This window comes from Nipponia nippon, unplaced genomic scaffold, assembly GCF_047370975.1.
Source record: "Nipponia nippon isolate SJK-2023a ecotype South Korea unplaced genomic scaffold, ASM4737097v1 scaffold_20, whole genome shotgun sequence".
Lineage (NCBI taxonomy): Eukaryota > Metazoa > Chordata > Aves > Pelecaniformes > Threskiornithidae > Nipponia > Nipponia nippon.
The window spans coordinates 4,182,477-4,201,343 of record NW_028262337.1 but is presented as its reverse complement, the minus strand read 5'-3'; the positions used below and the strand labels follow the sequence as shown (position 1 = coordinate 4,201,343).

The following is an 18,867-nucleotide window of genomic DNA, read 5'->3' as shown; positions in this document are numbered from 1 at the left end:
CCTAGCTAAAAATCTCCTAAGATCTGACCTCTATTATTCCTTCACATGACACAACTTCATTTTCTTTCATACCTGGTAAGTTCAGTTTTATGCAGGGTGATTGGTTGTCCCTTCCTACAGGGCATTTGTATACATCTCCTGTTCTTTTCTCAGGTTGGCCAACTAACGGTGAACCAATAAGTACCCTGCAAATGAAATAAGTTACCTGAAATTTCTTCTTTCTTAAAAGGCACAAAAGTCAGCAAATAAAACTTACAAAGAGCACAGCTGCAGCAAACTCTGTACAAAGAGTACAGGATGGAGAGCAAGAAAAGTATCTATTATGCTAGTTCAGATACAAGCAAAAGCAGCCGTTCTGTCTCCTCTTTAATAAGGACACAGAAAGGAAATGTGCCTATATAACAAATTAAACAATAGAATAACATTAAAAAAAATTCCAGTGGCAAATAAAAGCAATATTGGTGGGTGGATGACAAGTAGTAAAAGTAATACAGAAGGAACGGTTTTATTTAATATCTCCTTGATCTTTAATATATTTTAGAAGAAAATGTATTTTCAATGCTGAGAGACCACATGCCAAAGAAGAGGCTCACAGGCACCCAGAAGAAGAATCCAGTCTTAAGTAATGCGAGCCAGCAGTGTAAAATACATGATTTTTCCTCTCATTGATAAAAATAATGGTATTTAAAGGATTATTAAAAGAAATGTCAAATTTTTAAAATGTTAAGGATTTTTATCCTGTGCATTTTTTTTTTAAATTTTGGTGTGATCGAAAATCACTATTCTCATACAGTACTTTGTAAACATCACAAATTAGCATCCACTCCTAAATCCAGTTTTCATCAGGAAACGTTATTTAGAGATGGACATTGTTTTTGTTCTCAAATCTTCATTAGCTACACTAAATAACCCAGCATTACCCAGCAGTTAACAACTGGCTCCATTAAATGTGTAAGGAAGAACCTGGATTAAATTAGAATTTACAGCACACACTGGAAACAGAAATCCTGCCATTAAGAGTAGTAGTTCAGTAAGGTTTGCTCCTGGACACTTAGATGATTGTGAAGAGTTATTGAGAGAACCATTTCAACCTTTAATCATAAATTAATGAGTCCAGGCAGAAGATAGTTGAATACAAGGACATAATAGGTAAAATGTAGCCTACGGATTTGAAAAAGACAGAAAGGAGAATTTAAACCCAGTACACAATCCAGCTTCTAAAAAACCATACTGGAACAGCTCATTATGATCCATTAAGATTTTTTCATGACTAAGAAATTAATTCTAAAGCAAAATAAAATGCTCCAAGTGGATCTGACTGCTCTTTCAAGCTATATACTGTAATGTATGTATTTTTTACACCAAAATTGAGAGACAGGCACCATAACCTATCATGCATCCTTGACTTCCATTTAACTGTAGAGAAGCTGAGTGTGCTTGACATCCACGGGAGGTGATCAATGCTCAGCAGCATTATGTCCCTGTGCTCTTCTTTTCTCAAAAAGAAAGAGCCCATGAACAGAGAGAAGGGGTCTGAAAAGCTATTTTGTCTTTTTGCACCGAGGATTTTTTTAGGGGACCCCAGTTTTATTGAGAAACAATTGCGGTCAGGTTTACAGAACATCTGCGGCTGAAAAGCTCTATCTGTGGTATCTAGGCAGCATTATAGCAGTTGACAAAGCATCACAAGGCTGCTTTGTATATTTATTTTTAACCATCAACCTACAGATTTCCTGCTCTGGATGTTCTTATGCTGAAAGCAACTTGAAAGCTTGACAATTTCACAGCAGCTCTGGAGTTTAATTTCAGAGATGTTCAGATCTAGCACACTAGATTAGAGTCCTGTCTTCCTTAAGCTACTGGAAGAGTCCCCATTTCCAGCTTGAATTATTTTTTGCTCTTGAAAGGTTTCAGGACAGTTTACGACAATATAGCTTACTTTGCAAAATCCCAGCTCCTAGAATGGATAACATTTCCTGAAAGTCTAAATTAGCTCAAAGAAAGTCATTATTACTCTCCCATGACCCTCATGCAGATGTATATTTAAACATCCTACAACCTGGGCAATCAAGAGCTAGCATTTTCAACAGCAGGCTCTGCAATTTCATTTCTGTGAACACCCCTTATGTCTAACGGTGAACATTGTGTTGCAGTGGTGGACAGATTCTTGGAGCCAGACAGCCCCAGTGCTTGCAGAGAGGGATTGTTTGGGCACTGCAGAACAGCCTGACCTGGCTGTCATGCAGCCATGTGCCTGTCATCCCAGGCTGCCCACGGGAGTCCCTGGGTTTACCAGGAATGTAAAATTACTGGCAAAGCTCTGGGAAGACCAGAGCAATCTGCAAAGAACGATGAAGGTCTCAGGATTCCCAAACCTTTTGCCATTCAATTGTTATTTCAGCCCTCCAGCCCAGTGGTTAGCCTGCAAAGTTTGTTCTTACAAGGGAAAAGCATAAGCAGGTGTTTATCAAAAGACGAAGAAGCAATGATACCAGTAAGCTTGCCAAAATGCAACTTCTAATTCAGGAGAACAACAAGAAGGAAAAGATGGGTTAAGAAGGTGGCTCCAAGTCCCAAATGTGAATGTATTACCAGTTACAAGACATAATTAGCCCTCCAAAAGGGAAGGCAGAGTACTGTATTAACAAATATTTCAACATGGAAATCTTCCCACCAGTTAAAAAACTCAGTTCAGACAATCTCTGACAGAAAACTTCAGAAAAAAATACATAATACAGATTAGTTAGGTAAAACAGGAGCAATTTCACTGCCAATACATTAACACAAGGAAAAGATAAATAGTGATTTTATTTGGTAAATGGAAAAAAGAAGGCTCAGGCATAACACAAAACTTTCTCAGCTCCATCAACAAGGGAATTTACCCACTTTGTGAACTCATTTATGTCTTTGAGGAAATAAATGTAGATATAAATTTGGATCTTTCAGTCTCCGAGTCTTTCCAGGTTTCCTTGGGACTGTGCATTAGTTTAAGAAATATGGCCGACAGAATCTGACTGTTAGATATCAGGCATACTCACAAATAATAGTATAGCACCTGAGTAACTGAATACCTGATAATTTGGAGTTTTCATTTAAGAAAAGAAAAACAGCTTACCATTTCCCTTCCTCATTTTCATACTGTTGGACTGTGTACCCGAACATGTCTTCCAGAGGCCCACTGAAGGTCATTGCATTTTTCACATCAACATTGGAAGAGCCGACGAGGTGAAAGAGAGCTTTAAAAAAAAAGTAATATGTAGCAATAGACATAAACCCCAACACTTTTAAGAAATCAAGGTTCAATTATGACTTAACTGATGGTACAAGACAGGGGTTGAAAGTGGCATTTGGGGCATATTTGTCATAGTTGGTAAGAGATTTAAAACATACTTCCTCACACATACATATGCAGCTAAATTCAGAGATGTTAGCAACTGGACTTCTGTATCCAAAACCTGTTTTGCAAAGTCCATCATTCATTTGTAAATCACAATTCAAATAACATTAAGTAAAAAATTATTACTTTTAATAGGAAATAAAACAACTTTTTAGTTATTTTTACTCCTTTTAGCTCCATTCATTTCTAATGTAAGAATTTTACACAAAATGTTCCTTCCATCATTCAAGGTAGTAGTTCTCAAGTTTTCATAAATTTGAGAATTAACTAATTTTCAACTGTTTGCACAAGGCACACATAGGAAAAGAACAAGGAAAAGTTTTCAGATATATTTAATTTTAATTTATATTAGAGAAAAAAAAAATAGTTTTCTCTTAATTCCATTCTAAAGTACCTGTAAACCTCTCATATTTGGAAAAGAACAGAATGATTTTTAATGGAACCAGATGCTGTTATCTCAAAAGTACCTGTATGTGTCTATGTGCAGAAATCCAACATTTACCCACTTAGGAAAAGTTGCTCTACAATAGTGGTGTTGGACTATGATGAGATCAGTCATGAGAGCAGATGCTTCGTTAGACTGATTTCCTGTGCCCTAAAGCTCAGTGATCATCATCAGGGAAGATACTGTAGAAATATGAGTGTATAGCAAGTTTCAGAAAAATGAGGTATGTAGGGTGAAAACTCCAGCTTGAAGTGATAATCATAAGCCACTGTGAGTCTCATTAAGAAGCCAAAATTACTATTTCTATATAAAAATAAGGCTATTTATCTTTTCTTTACTTTTTATTTCTTATAGTGATCTCTTCCATCTTTGTCCAGTTGAAGTCAGTTTCAAAAGCAACCACTGGCTCTGCTACGGCAGAGCTGTGTATTTAATACACAAGAGGCAAAAATTAGTTGCATTTGTAGAATATCAAGACTACTTAAAACCACAATTATACACAACTTCCATTTCATTTCAAAGAAGCATTTCATGATCATTTGCTGACATTTAACAGCTACATAAAAATACCCAAATCCATAATACTTGCTGCTTGTCAAAGCATCTAAATAATGTCCAGTTACTAAAATACATCTCTGTGTTATTCACCATTGAGACAATGATATTCTCATTGAAAGCTTGTTACTATAATTAAGCTCCCAAGTGGTCAATGCTAATCTGTCTCTCTCAGCATATTATTTCCTGCTTAATGCAGTAAAATTATCACAAAAGACTATTTATCACTTAGTTGGTATTTCCAGTTTCACTGGACAGCAAAAAAGGAAAAGTTTCCTTTGTGTTATTTTAGCTTGTCTTCCTCCAGTCAGAGTCAGGAAATATAAAGAAGTGAACAAATTAAAACAGAGTTTACTTTCGTTCTTCAGAAAAGATACATTGCAAGCGATAAGAAAAAATTAATGGCTGACGGTCTGACAGGAAGCAATTTGCTGGAAAAGTAATCTATGCATCTTTTGTCTTCCTTAAATGCTTATGTTTAAAGAAATTCTTCTTTGCCTGTTTATGTGCAATAGGTATTTTCCTCCCCTACTCTCGGTCATCAAAGCATAATTAAAATCAACGAAACTGATTTTTAAAAACTCAGTCAAGTTATCACTGGTTCAAATCTTCTTTTGTTACATTTCAGAGTAAAAATAATTGCTAGTATTATTATTTTTGACACCATGTGTGGGATTCAGACCACATCATCTAGACTCCCAACCTATCTCCTAGACAACAAAACCGTTCTAATGAGATCACCTGATAAAGTAATTGTCTAAGTTCATTATTTAGCTGAAGAAGAAAGGTAGATGCAAAATCTATCCATGTCAACTTCCCTCTTAAAGATCTCCAGAAGTCTGTTTACTTTAGCCCCTGAATAAGATGGACAGAACATCCTTCTAGAGGTCTTCAGAGGCATGTTTTTTTCACCTTATGATGATATTTAAAACATATTATGATATGAAATATTAACGGTCACAGATTCCAGCTCATCTCTTCCAATTTACTTTCTCCTAATGCTACCAAAGGTCACACATGCACTCTGTGCTCTGTACACTCCATTATGATACCCTCCATCATCATTCCATCACTTGCTGACAGACAAGGAATTTCTTCAAAATGATGCAGTATTGACAACTACCGTGATTTTTACTGTGCATTCACTACACTAAATGGTCTTGAAGTTTCTTTAAAGAATACACTTCTAATCCTCATAGCTGTAACAGAAAGTTTGAAAATGTGAAATGCTAAAACAAGCAAACTAGAACACAAAAAATGCCAGCTATTTGCTACTAACCCTCCAAATCATTGTGCTTCTGAGTGAGGTCAAATTAAAACCAGCAATAATAATAAATGTTCTTCTAATAAATAAAGCTAGAGTAATAAAAAAGAAGCTAGATGGGCCAGACTGACCAGAAATAAAAAGGAGGTGACTCCACACAGCAGGGAATAGACCTCGTAGACCTTGTTGACAAAGGATGTTTTGGATGCTAAAAGTTTTGTATTCAATGGGTAACTGAATAAGTTAATGGAAGACATTACCACTGCAGGTTACAAACCATACAGGATGCACATCTGGTTGAGGAAATCCCCTCAGCCGGCAATATTTGGAAACTGGAAGAGGAATATTATATATGCTTGCTTAGTTATTTTTTGTCTCTAGCTATTGGCTTACATGTACTTCTGCAGACATGACACTGGACAAAACATGGTCTTGATTTGATCCAGTATGGCTACCCTTTTGCTCTCTTACCTTCCTGTTATATCTTAGCCAGAAATCAGATGCTTTGAAGTTTGCCTTCATATACAAACTGTGTGGCATATTTTAATACGCAAATGTATTACATGACCTTCTGTGGCTTCCGTGTGCTATGAAACACCATGAGCATAATGTTTTTGAATAAAAGTAAGGGTCATGATAAGCAGTGTAAGATTAACTTAGAAATAATTAACAGATTTAAAGGTATCTTACTGCATTTTCCACCAGTTCTGTAAAAGGAAATGTTACTAGTCAAAGATGTGTTCAAATCTGCAGATGGTAAATGGAAAAGTGGAGTTTACGGTGACCCACGTTACACTGTTAACTAACGATAATCTATTGACTTAAGGCAACCTGGCTTTCACATTTTGTTTCATTTTTCAGTACAAAGAACACTGTACACATGAGCTGACGATTCAGAACATTTAAAAATATCATTGATTGTGACTGTGAAAATGATACTTTATATTAGTAACAATATCTAGCTTGCACCTTTCCCAACTTCCAGTTTCTGTCTAAATGCACACATACTCATCTGTTCCTAGAAAACTTGTGTATATGAATTAAAAAGACTATTGGCAGAAGCAGTGGAAAAAGAAGAGCTACAGCGAAGCTGGAGAGGATTCTTTTGAGAGTTATGGGGATTAAGGAGAAAAAAAACATTTTTTGGTAATGTACGTAGTATTTAACTATATACTTAATCAGAACTAATGCAGGTAAATTAAGATTTTGAACGATTTCATGTTGTGTTAACATAAACACTAAAAATATAGATCAAAGCACTGATCAGAAATGCAGAATATAAATGTTTATCACAGGATAAAACTGAAGTTCCAGTTTTTCACTTCATGCTCTACAAGAAATGAGGCACTTCAGAAAACCTGGGACAACATCCCTCTCACTACTGATTTAAACTGAGAACACTAGCTGATGCATGCGGCATTCTTTGCTGAGTGCAGTTTGTACCTATATGTGAAACGTTAACGCTCAGTCACCAAGGCAACAACCCAAATATTATTTCTATTACAAACCTAGCATGATAGCTCATACTTGTCCAGTAGCCACTAATAAATTTTTTTCTGTTTTATTTAATGAGGTCTTTTAACCCAACGTTCGTGCTGTATGCTTGGTTACTCTGCCTCTAAACCATGCAAAACTAGATTTCCCTGGTGCTTGTACATGTGCATGTTGCCTGGCCACTCTAACATTTGCAAACAGAGAACTGCAGAATAGGCGCCCTTATTTTCCTAGAATAGACAGATATAAACATAACCCGAACTGTAGAACAAAGCCTAACACCTGGCTCTTTACTGAGGAAAAAATAGATCACTGCAAATCACCACAATAAATGACATCACGAAGATTGATTTAGCCAAGAAAAGAGAGTAAATTCAGTTAGGATATTTTATCTGTGCACGGTCTGTAGCAAATAACAATTGCATCCTCTATAAATGTTATTCTGAGAAATACAAGTGTTTTTTGCAAAAATGGTAAAGGACAAATTTGCACTTTGCATTGAATAGGGCTTACACGTTGGTTGCACACTACTTCTCCCCACCAGCATGTGGTCAAGGTGTTATTTTTGTTCCATTTCATACTTACTGCTATAGCATTTCAAGTGCCCTTATTAATTCCTCTGCATTTTGCAAAAAGAGACTGAAACAAAGCAGGTCTAAGTGTGATCAAGGAGGACAACAAACCAAGTAGAAATGTCTTGCAAAAGTATGCACAACTGGAAAATATTGGGAAGCTCAAAAGAAGTTAGTAGCAGAAAAACAAATCAGACTGCTTCCATCCTGGAAAATAGAAGAGGATAGAGAAATTTAAGCTGAAGATTAAAATATAATTAAAATGTTTTATGGAGTTCTCATATACCTGGACCTCTTGCAAAAATAAATTAAAAAAAAAATATTGCTTTAATGGTTTGTGCAGCACATATTACAACCAATAATGCTGTAAGGATATTTTAAAGACCTGCAAACAACAAAGGAGTGCAATACAGCAACACAGAACAGTGCATCTGATCAAAATGTATTGAAAGCTAAGTGATATTAGGAAGGATGTCCTAGTTTATAAGGCAATAACTGATTGTCTTTATAAGTATTTTATGCTGATATTGCAAAGGACTACTTGCCTCTATTGTGATCTTAGAAAACCTATGAAGCAAACAGCATAAAAGGAAACAATTGGGATGCTGGTGACAGTTACTTAGTAAGGGGAGCAGGACTAGGATCATTGGCTTGGTCTCCCACAAAAGCTTATTTTGAAAATGGTGGCAAATAGTATCATACTCTGCAATTAGGAAACTCTCTCACTTGAGGAAATTCATACCACTGAGTGCTGGCATGTGTAAGCCTGTGCTGCTGCTCTCAGATAGCTGGAATCAAGCCAGTAGCAGAGAACAAACTGTGTCCTTCAGTAAGCACAGCACTGAGCCTCAGCAAATAAAACCTCCTGAAAGCTGGATCTTTTTAGCTGCATCCACACAACACCATGGATTTGGGTTCAAGGCTGGACTGCATCTGGCTGGAAGCAAGGGAAGATTAAACATGCATCTCCTTCAAAGACACACCTATAAAAATGCTATTTGTAAAATCATGAAACACGTGAAAAGTGAAACACGTGAAAGTGGACCAGCAAATGGGAGAATCTTTAGATATTATTTTCTGCTTCATTTGCAATAATGTCACTGCAGGATTATACAGTCTTGTCTTATGAAAAAGAGATTTAGTCACAGACATCCCAAGTGGAAGAAAATACGATGGCATGCTACAATTGCCATCTGTGAGCTCAGGGGCCACAGTGCTCTGGCCTTATTGTGGAAGGCCAAGGAGGCTGTGGTAGGAGTTCCTGCTGCATTCAGTTCTGGCTGGCTAAATATCAGCATATTTCAAATAAAGCTGTATATTAAAAAAAAAGTTTCAACTTCTGAAACTTTTTCAGTACTGCTTAAATCAAGCCTTTTATTTTTCGGGGCTACAAAAGAACCTTTGTATAATTTTGCCTCCAGCATTTTTTCTTTAATCTTCAACCTTTGAAGAGCAGAAGACTGACTTTCTGGAATGAGACCAAATAATTAAAAAAAAAAGACTTCTTATTAAAAGTAGATAAATATCCCCAAGAGACAACAAAATATATATTTGAAAGTGGTTCCAGATTCAGTAGCCACATACTTTTCAAAACCAATTAAATGCTTTGTACAACCCATTAAATAAAGCTTCCTTTGCTGGTTTTGTACTGAATAATTTGTACTGGAAAATAGCTTTCTAATGCGGTGTCAAGCCTGAAAATACACTACATCAATGCTTTGTAATGTGGTCCCAAATGAGTAACACAATGCAATAGGCAAAACTTTTGGAAACACAATAGCAGAGACCAAGACTATGTGCCCCACTCAGTTGACAGTCATCAAAGTATTTTTTTTGAAGTTTGGAAAGTAGTCCTCTCATCAGCACAATTCTTAGCACTTGGCAGTTTCTAACATAAGGGAGAAAAAGCATTAGAAATATGCAGTCACATACAGAAAACTTTGTGAGTTCAGCTATTAGACTTGTACAGATGTACATAGACTTAGCAAATTTAGCAGCTTGATGGAAGTGAAAAAACTCCTAGAAAATGTTTCAGCTTGTCTCCAGTGATCTCCAGTCCATCTTTTGGATGTAGTTTTTCCATCGACACTTAATTCCATTCAAGTTCCCACAATCTTTGTGTTCCTCTCTAGGCCCACCCTCCTTTGCTATCAAAGACCATTTCCTCCTGAACATCCCGCTATAACTTTTGTTTCCTGCCATCTAGCTTTATCTATGAGCCCCCCAGGACCTTTCATCTCTTGACCTTTTTTTTTGAGATAGAAGATATTTATAGTCATCTATAGTTAGCTCAGATTTCACACAGAAAGCATGGTTAAAATGAACATGTATGCTATTTTCTGAAATAAACCCCAGAAACTTAAAAAGGAGCAAAAAGATTAATTTCATGCAAAAAGTGAATAAGCAAGGACTCTTTAACCTAAAGAAAAATGTGTTCTTCACACTACTCTCCAAAACTGCTCATGGACCTGTAGGTTATCCTCCTCACAAAATTCCTCTAGATTGATAGGAACAGTCAAGTATGATGTTTCAGTTGGTTTTCTACAAGCTTTCTACTTGCCCAATTATGCTGAGTCCCAGTTTGCAGGCTGATGTCCTGCCACTGTAAGCTTTCCACTGTGTAGCCTTGTCGAAATCACAGAACATGAATCATAGCACACACACACACAAGAAGAAAATCAGTCTATCCGATCAGTCTAGACTTCGTCAGCCTACCCCATCAACCTTAAAATCACCCATCTAATAAAATGCCCCAGGAGGACAGAAATTCCTTTTGAACATTTTGGGAAATGTGATAATTCAAGAAGTGATGCAAAAAATGATGCCTAGCTGAAAACGCATGTCACCATCTCCCTACCAGGATGAAGGACAATTATTATTTTTTTTGCCTTCCTGACTTGGTATCGTTATTCGTTAATTTTTCCCCCCAGTTGTTTTAAGGGATTGTTGGGTAATTTTTCTCAAAGGTCAGCAGTCCTAAGGCTAATATCAGAGTGGCAATAAAGGCTTTCTGTAAAGCAGCAACTTTTTCCATTTCTTTACTTCACAATGGCTACAAACTCCTGTCTTTCATTGCCTTATGCTGAGCATAATCATTGGCTTGCTCTCAACTGAATCACTCAAGGCTTCAGGAAGAGAAGAAATCTTCCAAAAGGAAGTGCAAATATCCTGATGTGACCCTCTCACACCCAGCTAGCCAGAGCACCACAGAACTTAAATCCAAGCTAGTTTTTATATAGTACAGTAAAAACATACGCAGTCAACATGCATGCTAAAAGCCGATAACTCATATTTTATGTTCATGGAACGTATCAATATCAATTCAGGTGTGATCCAAGAAACTGCAATAAGTGCAGTGGAAGGGAAAAGATGGAAGCTTACAAATAGTTGTCTTTTCCTTTTGTCCCATACAACGCTGCTATGCAGTGATTTTGGGGAAAAAAGAAACCCAAAAGCAAGCAGAGAGCTTGACCAAGCAAAAATTCCAAAGCCAAGCAGGGAGGGACGGACACATTTCAGAATTAAATCTCAGATGTGTATATTAAAAGAAAAATAAAGATCAACTTGCAAACTATAGTCAATTTGTATAGAGAACACCTTTCCTATTATTTCTGATAATACAACATCTATAATAATTTTCATTGGAACACAACAGAATATTCATTTTCTTTATCTGAGCCATCTTCTAGTAGAGTAAGAAGGAACCACTATGTTGGTCCAGCTTCTTATGTCACGGCTACATAAAAAAGAATTCCATGTTTGCCTGTTTACAATATGTACTCCCGTACTTCAACAGGGACTTGAACACTCTTTAAACTGCTTCTTAGCACAAAGACTTACATTATTTTTCAGACAAACTCATTATATAAAGCCAACGGGTTCCAGCAAAATGTAAATCAAGAGGATTTTTACAAAACTGAATTCCATTTAAATGGCACAGGGAAATGCTACAACAGTCTAAGATAGAAAACACTTTTACAAACACATGTATCCTAGTAAAGTTTAAACCAATTTTTTGGTATTCAAATAATCATACTTGCAGTTTTCTGAGAGCAGAACTGGAGTGTGAGGAAACCTACTGTTGCTAAAAGTGAATTTTGAAAGACTTAAAAATGCTTGACATTGAGCTTAGACTGAAAAAATAAACCATCATCCAAATAATTCCTCTTTTCTATTGCATGTTAATTCTTTGCAATGAATCAACTGTATTGTCAATATTACTGTTTTTTTAAACCTTTTCTCCTGTCAGTAACCAGAAAAATGACTACAGTGAGAATATAGTTGATAAGAGATTGCTACAGGCAGTAATGGAAAATAAGTCACATATTTGTTGAAAGGCTGGAATTCCACCATGAATGGTCCCCAGCTGCTAGCGCTCTCACACCACCAGGTCAGATGGAAGTGCCTCTTCATCCCCAACTGCACAGCACTGAAATGCCTGCAGGGAATGCCAACTCTGTCCTGCAGAAGCACGGGGTAGCAGGCACTGCCTCTTTGCACAGATCAGCTCTGACCTGCTCACTAGCAAAATCTTCAGCCTGTCTCAAGCATGCAACAGCATGGGTAATCATGGTATCAGCTCTCTACCAAGACATACAGAGCTTTTCTGGTTTGAAACTTAGGGCTGTTCACTGCTAAAAGAGAAGATAATCCTCAGCCATTCTGTTTCCCTACTCATCTCTAGCTATGAATTGTTAACTGTGATAAAAAAACCTTTTCTTGCACTGGACAGTTTAAAGAATATCGCCCAGTGATAAGATACATTTTACATTTTTAATGGAGAAATCCAAGCAGACAAGAATATGGGACTGCAAATGATCACAGTAGTCATTAAATCCAATCTTCCATGAACATAAACAACCATAAAATAACTGACCAACCTAGAAAAGGCTGCAAAAACCTGCAGACACATCACAAAAGACACTGCACCCTAAGAAAAACTGAAGATCAGCAATACAAAGGTTTGTTCATTTGGACAAAAAAACCCAACAACTGGTATTGCACTAGGAATTCATAAACTGCTGCTACACATATTTATTTACTTTACTTGAGCAGCTTTACTCATCTTATGGTCTAAGACAATCACAAGGACTTTCCCAGGCTCACCATTTTATATGTTAGTAGATATTCTCCAGTCTACCTGTGAGGTGAACATAATTCACATAAAAAACAAACTTTCTGTAAATGGATTCATATACCAGTTAGTCAGGAAGTGGTATACAGTGTTCACCTGAGATCATCAGAAAAACCGACAAAGCCAAAATGCAAACTTCACACTAGTATCGTTCAGCTGAAATGAGAACAAAAGATACCCCTCTAGTGTATGTTAGAAACTTATTCCCTGAAATAATCATGTGTGACATATTTGAAGTGGAATATGATCAAGGTTGGTGCCTCTACCATTGTCATTTCACAGTGCAATTCGGGAAATAAAGTAATTTTTAAAATTGCAGCAACAGTTTATGGGGATTTAATATTCTTCTTTTATGTGGTATATTTTTATAGTCAAGATACTTCTTTTTCTTCAGTTAAAAAGTTAATAAAGTCTCCAAAAGCCATTATCAATATTGAACAGTAACGTATTGAAAACTTTAGCATAATAATATGCCTTATCAACATATCTACTAATTTTTAAAGACTAAGACACTCAAGTCCCAGTAAGAGCATGAGCACCTCTTTTGCTGTACCATTGGTGCAGGGATTTTACTGGTAAACCAGCTGAAAGCACTACAGAATTAATCCTAGGTCTTTTTACTGCAAATGTTCTTTTTTACTGGTCAATAAACAATTCAGGGAAATTTGGAACTAGCCATGAAGTGATTGTAAGAGGAAGGTTTGTTTCCCCCCCAAAAATTAAAGCTGGACTCTAGAGGTAGAAAAACATCCTGTCTTTTAGATGCAGTTTAAGATAGAGCTTTCTACATGAATTACTGGCACTAATAACTTATATTTCCCACCCACAGCACATGAAGTACACCCATGATTTTAAGATATCTGTCTGGCCCAGTCCTGTTCAGAAAGTATTCTGGTGTTACCAGGAGTTCCATAAAGAACCTGTTACTCCTTCTTTCAAACATCTGCGTCAACGTTACGAAAGTACCATGGAAGCTTAACAGTGAGGAAATTTTATTTTCTTGTGTAGATGCCACTTGCCCAGGCTAAATTGAAGTTTGCAAAGCTAAGGTCAATTTTGGTGTTATTTAAGAGTGACTCAGTCTTCTACAGTCAACAGGAACTGTGAGTGTTAAAAAAGGACCTCCTAAAAAGGCACAAAAGAACCTTGTGCCACCACGTTATGTCTCACAATACTCCTTTTGCAAATACATGCTACCTTATCACAGATTTAACATCATCTTTATGCACGTAGCACCTCAAGTAGAGTTTCGGCAGCAAAGAGTGGCAATGGATCACTTCCAGCTTTTCCTTTCAGCCCAGCTACGAGGCAGCACAGCAGTGCTGATGCTGCACTCTGTTTTTATTCTTCTTTGGTCTATAGCTCTTTGGATACCGCAGTTGCCTTTGTCTGAAACAGACTTTTCTAAGCTGTGCCGATATACACAGAGGACCAGCTCACAACAGCTTGCTTCAGAATTGTTGGAGAAAACACGCTTTCTAAAGGAGACACATTTAATGATCAATGACTTCAGTCTCATGCTTGTTTACAAATAAAATGCTGAAAAATTATTTTTTAATAGATCTTTAAAGATCCTGGAGGACATCAAACTGGCAGAGACAGAAAGGAAAGTACTCATTAAACCCATATCAGGTACCTAACCTAACCACCTTTGCACCATCAGCTCCAATGGCCAATCCCTGTCTGACACGAAGTCAGTATTGTGGTCCATCTGTTACATCTGTTGGGATGTGATGCAAACGTATGCACTAAAAATTGGACTGATCTAAACAGGGCAACACAATGCTCTGCTAAAATAACAACAACAAGCACTCTGCTTCTGTTCAGAGCATAGGGTACAGGATTGCTGAACTGATTCCTATCTATTGCTGGCAACTAGATCATATTTTTCAGGGTAAACAAATTCCATATAAAAGCGACCTTTTGCTCTGATTTTTCTGACTGGAAGGCTGTTCCAGCTTCTCATTTTTCCAGTAGTAGGAACTTTCTGCTCTCCAACATACATTTATTTCTTGCCAGTTCTTATGTCAAAACAAAAGTGCTTAAGCTAGGGAACAAAGTAGTTTTAAAAATGTTCTAGAAGTAAAAGAGAAAACTTCAGTTTCAAAATACTACTGCCTAAAGCCCTAAACATTTTTCAGTGACAATTTCAATACTCTCCCCTGAAAAAAAAAGATACTATTATAAATGCATATAACCTATTTAGGCTAGAAAGACAAGTCCTCAAAATTAGGAAAGGTTAGACTCACAGTTGTCAGCATTAATTGTCAACATTAATTTTGTTCTTTCTGAACACTGAATGAGACTTTTGTCTCATAACAAAAATACACAGGACCATGCAAGTAGACTTGGACAAAACATATGCAGATGGCTTGCAATTGCTTAAGCAAACATAAATCTGTTGTTAACCAAGATCACAATGCTTGACTGTGTACTAATAGATTTTTAATAACTGATCTCTGAGGCTTTCCAGAGAAAAAGTCTAAAAACCTGCCATTTGACTGACTTGACTTACTAGTCTGGTTATCTTAAAAAACAATGCTTTAGTTGAAACAACCTGAAACACTGTTAAAAAAAACCAAACACACCTTTAAAGATTTTTTTTCCTGGCTTTCTCTTACTATTTCTTCTCACTAAGCACCCCCTCAAAAACTCTGGAATGTTTATTTCAATCAGCTTCTGTTGTTTTGGTTTTTTTTAACCTCTGACTAGAAATTTTTGCTTTGCTTATCACGCCAATTGACAAAACAACACAGAGGTGTTTGTTTCACAAAGCACTACATACTAATTTTGTAAAAGAAGCTAGCTTTCAGACAGGTATGAAAGGAAGACAAAGTTAGTCTTTCACAAGCCTCAGATACAGCAATGACTCCACATATGACACTTGTGTAGCAGGCTTGTCAGAAGTTAGTTACTCCATAGCGACAGGATTAGCAAGGTCTCAGTATCTCAATTTCAAGTCTCGGCCTCAGACTCAAGGCTCCTCTCCCTCAGACACAAGCTTAAACACATCAGCTGGCATCTTAACCCTCAACTGAGGATGAGTTGTTAGAACTGTGTATAGATATTCAAACATCCACTGCGGCTCTCTTTGGGGAAGAAGTCTTGTGTCCATCACAGCATCTCGTGTTTTCCATTGAACCATAGCTTTTCATCTTTCCTCACAGCTCTGGAACTTGGAAAAGCTCCCTCATGAGGCAGCTGCTCCTTTTCTGCCTCTCATCACCACTGTCGCAGCAGCTCCTAGGTACAGCCTTGCAGCGAGGGCAGCCGCTGCCCCAGGAGACACGGCTGTCCTTGCAGACAGCTGATGTTCTCCCAGCACCATATCTGAAGAAAGTCCATTTCAGTTTCTCTTAGCCACCCTATTGCAGAACAGCAATTTCCACTCAGGAGAGGAATAAATTATATGGGATAAAACAGTTCTCATTACCAAAGGGAGGGGAAGTGGTCTTATGGCAACTATTTGGGTAAGATAAACAAATGCAATTAATTAATTTCTATTACACCTAAACCAAAATACCTATACCAGTATTACACACTTTAAGTCACCAGGCTGAACACTGCAGGTCAAAAAAAAGGCAATTCTCTTCAGCGAAACCTGCTGCAGCTTTCAGAGCTTCAGAAACCACTGAGGCAGACGTTCATCAGCAACGGTCAGGCATCCTAAATGTAGCACTTGCTACCAAGCTCCTCCTACCATAAACAAATCTTGAGGCCTGAAGATAATTATCACACCTGCGTCTCGAGTCATTCCTTCAGCTACCAAAGCAACTACAAGTTAAAAGAGTCAAGTTAGCTTTTTTTTTTTAACATGAAGATACCACATTCTTTGAGGGTACTGCATTTTTACACACATACATATATATATATCTTTCTGTAGATTTTGTTTTCAATTTCTTTGTTCTGAAGTCCTTTCAGTCAGCTAAAAACATTTGTTCTAAGTAACATAAATGTCTAATGGTTTGTATTAAGGCTGCACAAGAAATCCTCTGCCTGTCTTCAAAAGTAGATTTGCTTGGCTGCCACCAGATCCAAAATATTTTTGAAACATGGAATCCTACTCACGTATTTTTTCTGAAACATGAAGACTATAGCTGGAGTGCGTTAGGTAGGAACAGTCCCAGCTTTCAATCACTTTCCTGTCACATTCAGATCAGAAATCTGAAAATTGTCTCCCACATCCCAAGAGATATTATACCTGAGACAGTTGTGGTTTAGCTATCTCAGCCAAAATGTAAAAATATGTATTTGCTTATACAATGCGGAATAGCACTTACCAAAGACACTGACAGAAAAGGGAGCATCTTTAGCCTAGTGTTAACATGAAACAGAAAAGGGTCTTAAGCTTCGTATCTTCTCTCCCATGAGACTCCTTAAACTCCTAGACTCTTTCTTCGCTATTCTAGACTTGGCTTTGATTGGAAATTCCATTTTGGACCAGAGAAAAAACTTCCCGTCAAGTCTGGTGTGTACATTCCTAAAAAGGAGGACTGGTTTCAATTAATTAACATTCTCTAATGGAACAGCTATTTTGTCAGAGGATTCATGATCAGCTCTGATTTGACTTCTAAGTGACTATTAGAGCAGCATGACAGTAATTACATTAGCTGTGAACATAGCATTTCCCAAAAAGAGGGCAATAAATTAGAGATCGATATAGCAAAATCTGACAAGAGCTGGCAGGGCTTGAAAGCTGCTGCTTCGTGTTGCATTTCCCAGAAGACACTGACTTGGAAGCAAGTGTTGCTCTGATATCAGCACCCCTCTCTGTTTCTTGTACAGCCCTCAAGTGGGACAAAAGGAAGAATTATTTTCAGACGAGAATAAACAAGTATGATTTCAGAGACCTTTTCTTCACACTCTGTTTTAGGCTAAGACACCTTAGGAGACAATTTTTTCACATAAAAGCTATACTGCATTTCTAAAGCAATCAAGTTCATAAGTTTACAGAGAATATGCACTACAGTTTGGTTGTTAGACTGGAGACATTTCTTTCCTTCATATTCTGTATCACGCAAGCAGTTATCCTCAAATCAAAGTCAATGTCCTACTTGAGTCAAGCATAAAAAATGTGGCAGGACTAAACTTTCCGCTTATTAAGCAATTCTTTGGGCAACTGTCACACAGGAAGCTCCACAGCCTATGTTTACTCTTTCCCCTGCTGAAAAAACCCAGGCTCGACCCATGTCAGAGTCTTAATTAAGAACTATAACAATAATCACAAGACCCAAATGGCTAGGCATTTTCTTAACCCTAAATGAGCAGAATAATGATTTTGCAAAATACTATTTTCCTATACAAAATCTGAATACAACAGTCTCTAAAAGCAAGTTGTGGCCATTACTGAAGAAACACAGATACTGCAAAATAATCTCCTGCAATGTTGTATCTCTCTTCTGCTCCCACCATCTACTAAATCAAACCAAAACTGAGAAATCCTAACAGCATCAAAACTTTTATCATTCACTTCGTAACAAGTTGCAGGTGTATATTTAACAAGAACTGAGAAGGGAATGACTCCCAGACCTGTATCATTCCCCGCATTAGCACCGCTTGAAGGAGAAACTTCTTGTTTGTTTAATAGTCATCAACCTGAACCACGTCAGCTGCACCTAGCTCTACCTTTTAAGAACTTCATTCCAAAATAAACATTTTATCTTAAAAAAAAAAAAGGGAACTGATAAAAACAACTGGCATATCAGAGACGAAGGAAAAAAAAAATTCAAGTCTGAAGTTTTGCCGTATCTAAAAAGTACAAAGATAAGTAGTTTTCTGAAGTCTTTCCTTCATTTTTTTGCTACTATGTGCGTTGCAGGAATTCCAATTTTGGGTTATAAACAAGGATTCCTAATTGCAGACCTTCTAATGCAGTTTCACATTTTAAAAATTGCTTTCTTAGATCTTCTGTAGAAGAAACAGACCACACACTGCACAAATGTGGCTTCAGATAAAACAGCAGCATAAATACTCTGAGAACATGTTTTTTCCTGCAAAACTAGACAT

The 18,867-nt window shown here is 37.1% G+C and overlaps 1 protein-coding gene across 2 annotated transcripts in view; it reads right to left on the bottom strand.

Annotated features, from left to right (window-relative positions):
• The window catches only part of ITGA1 (integrin subunit alpha 1), an 83,478-nt gene that overhangs the window by 52,270 nt on the left and 12,341 nt on the right, over positions 1-18,867 (bottom strand). For both annotated transcript variants that reach the window (XM_087759801.1, XM_087759800.1), the window contains exons 2-3: positions 3,116-3,236; positions 73-185 (exon numbers count right to left, since the gene is read on the bottom strand). In XM_087759801.1, the coding sequence (XP_087615927.1) occupies positions 73-185; positions 3,116-3,236 (234 nt within the window). The remainder of the gene's footprint in view (positions 1-72; positions 186-3,115; positions 3,237-18,867) is intronic.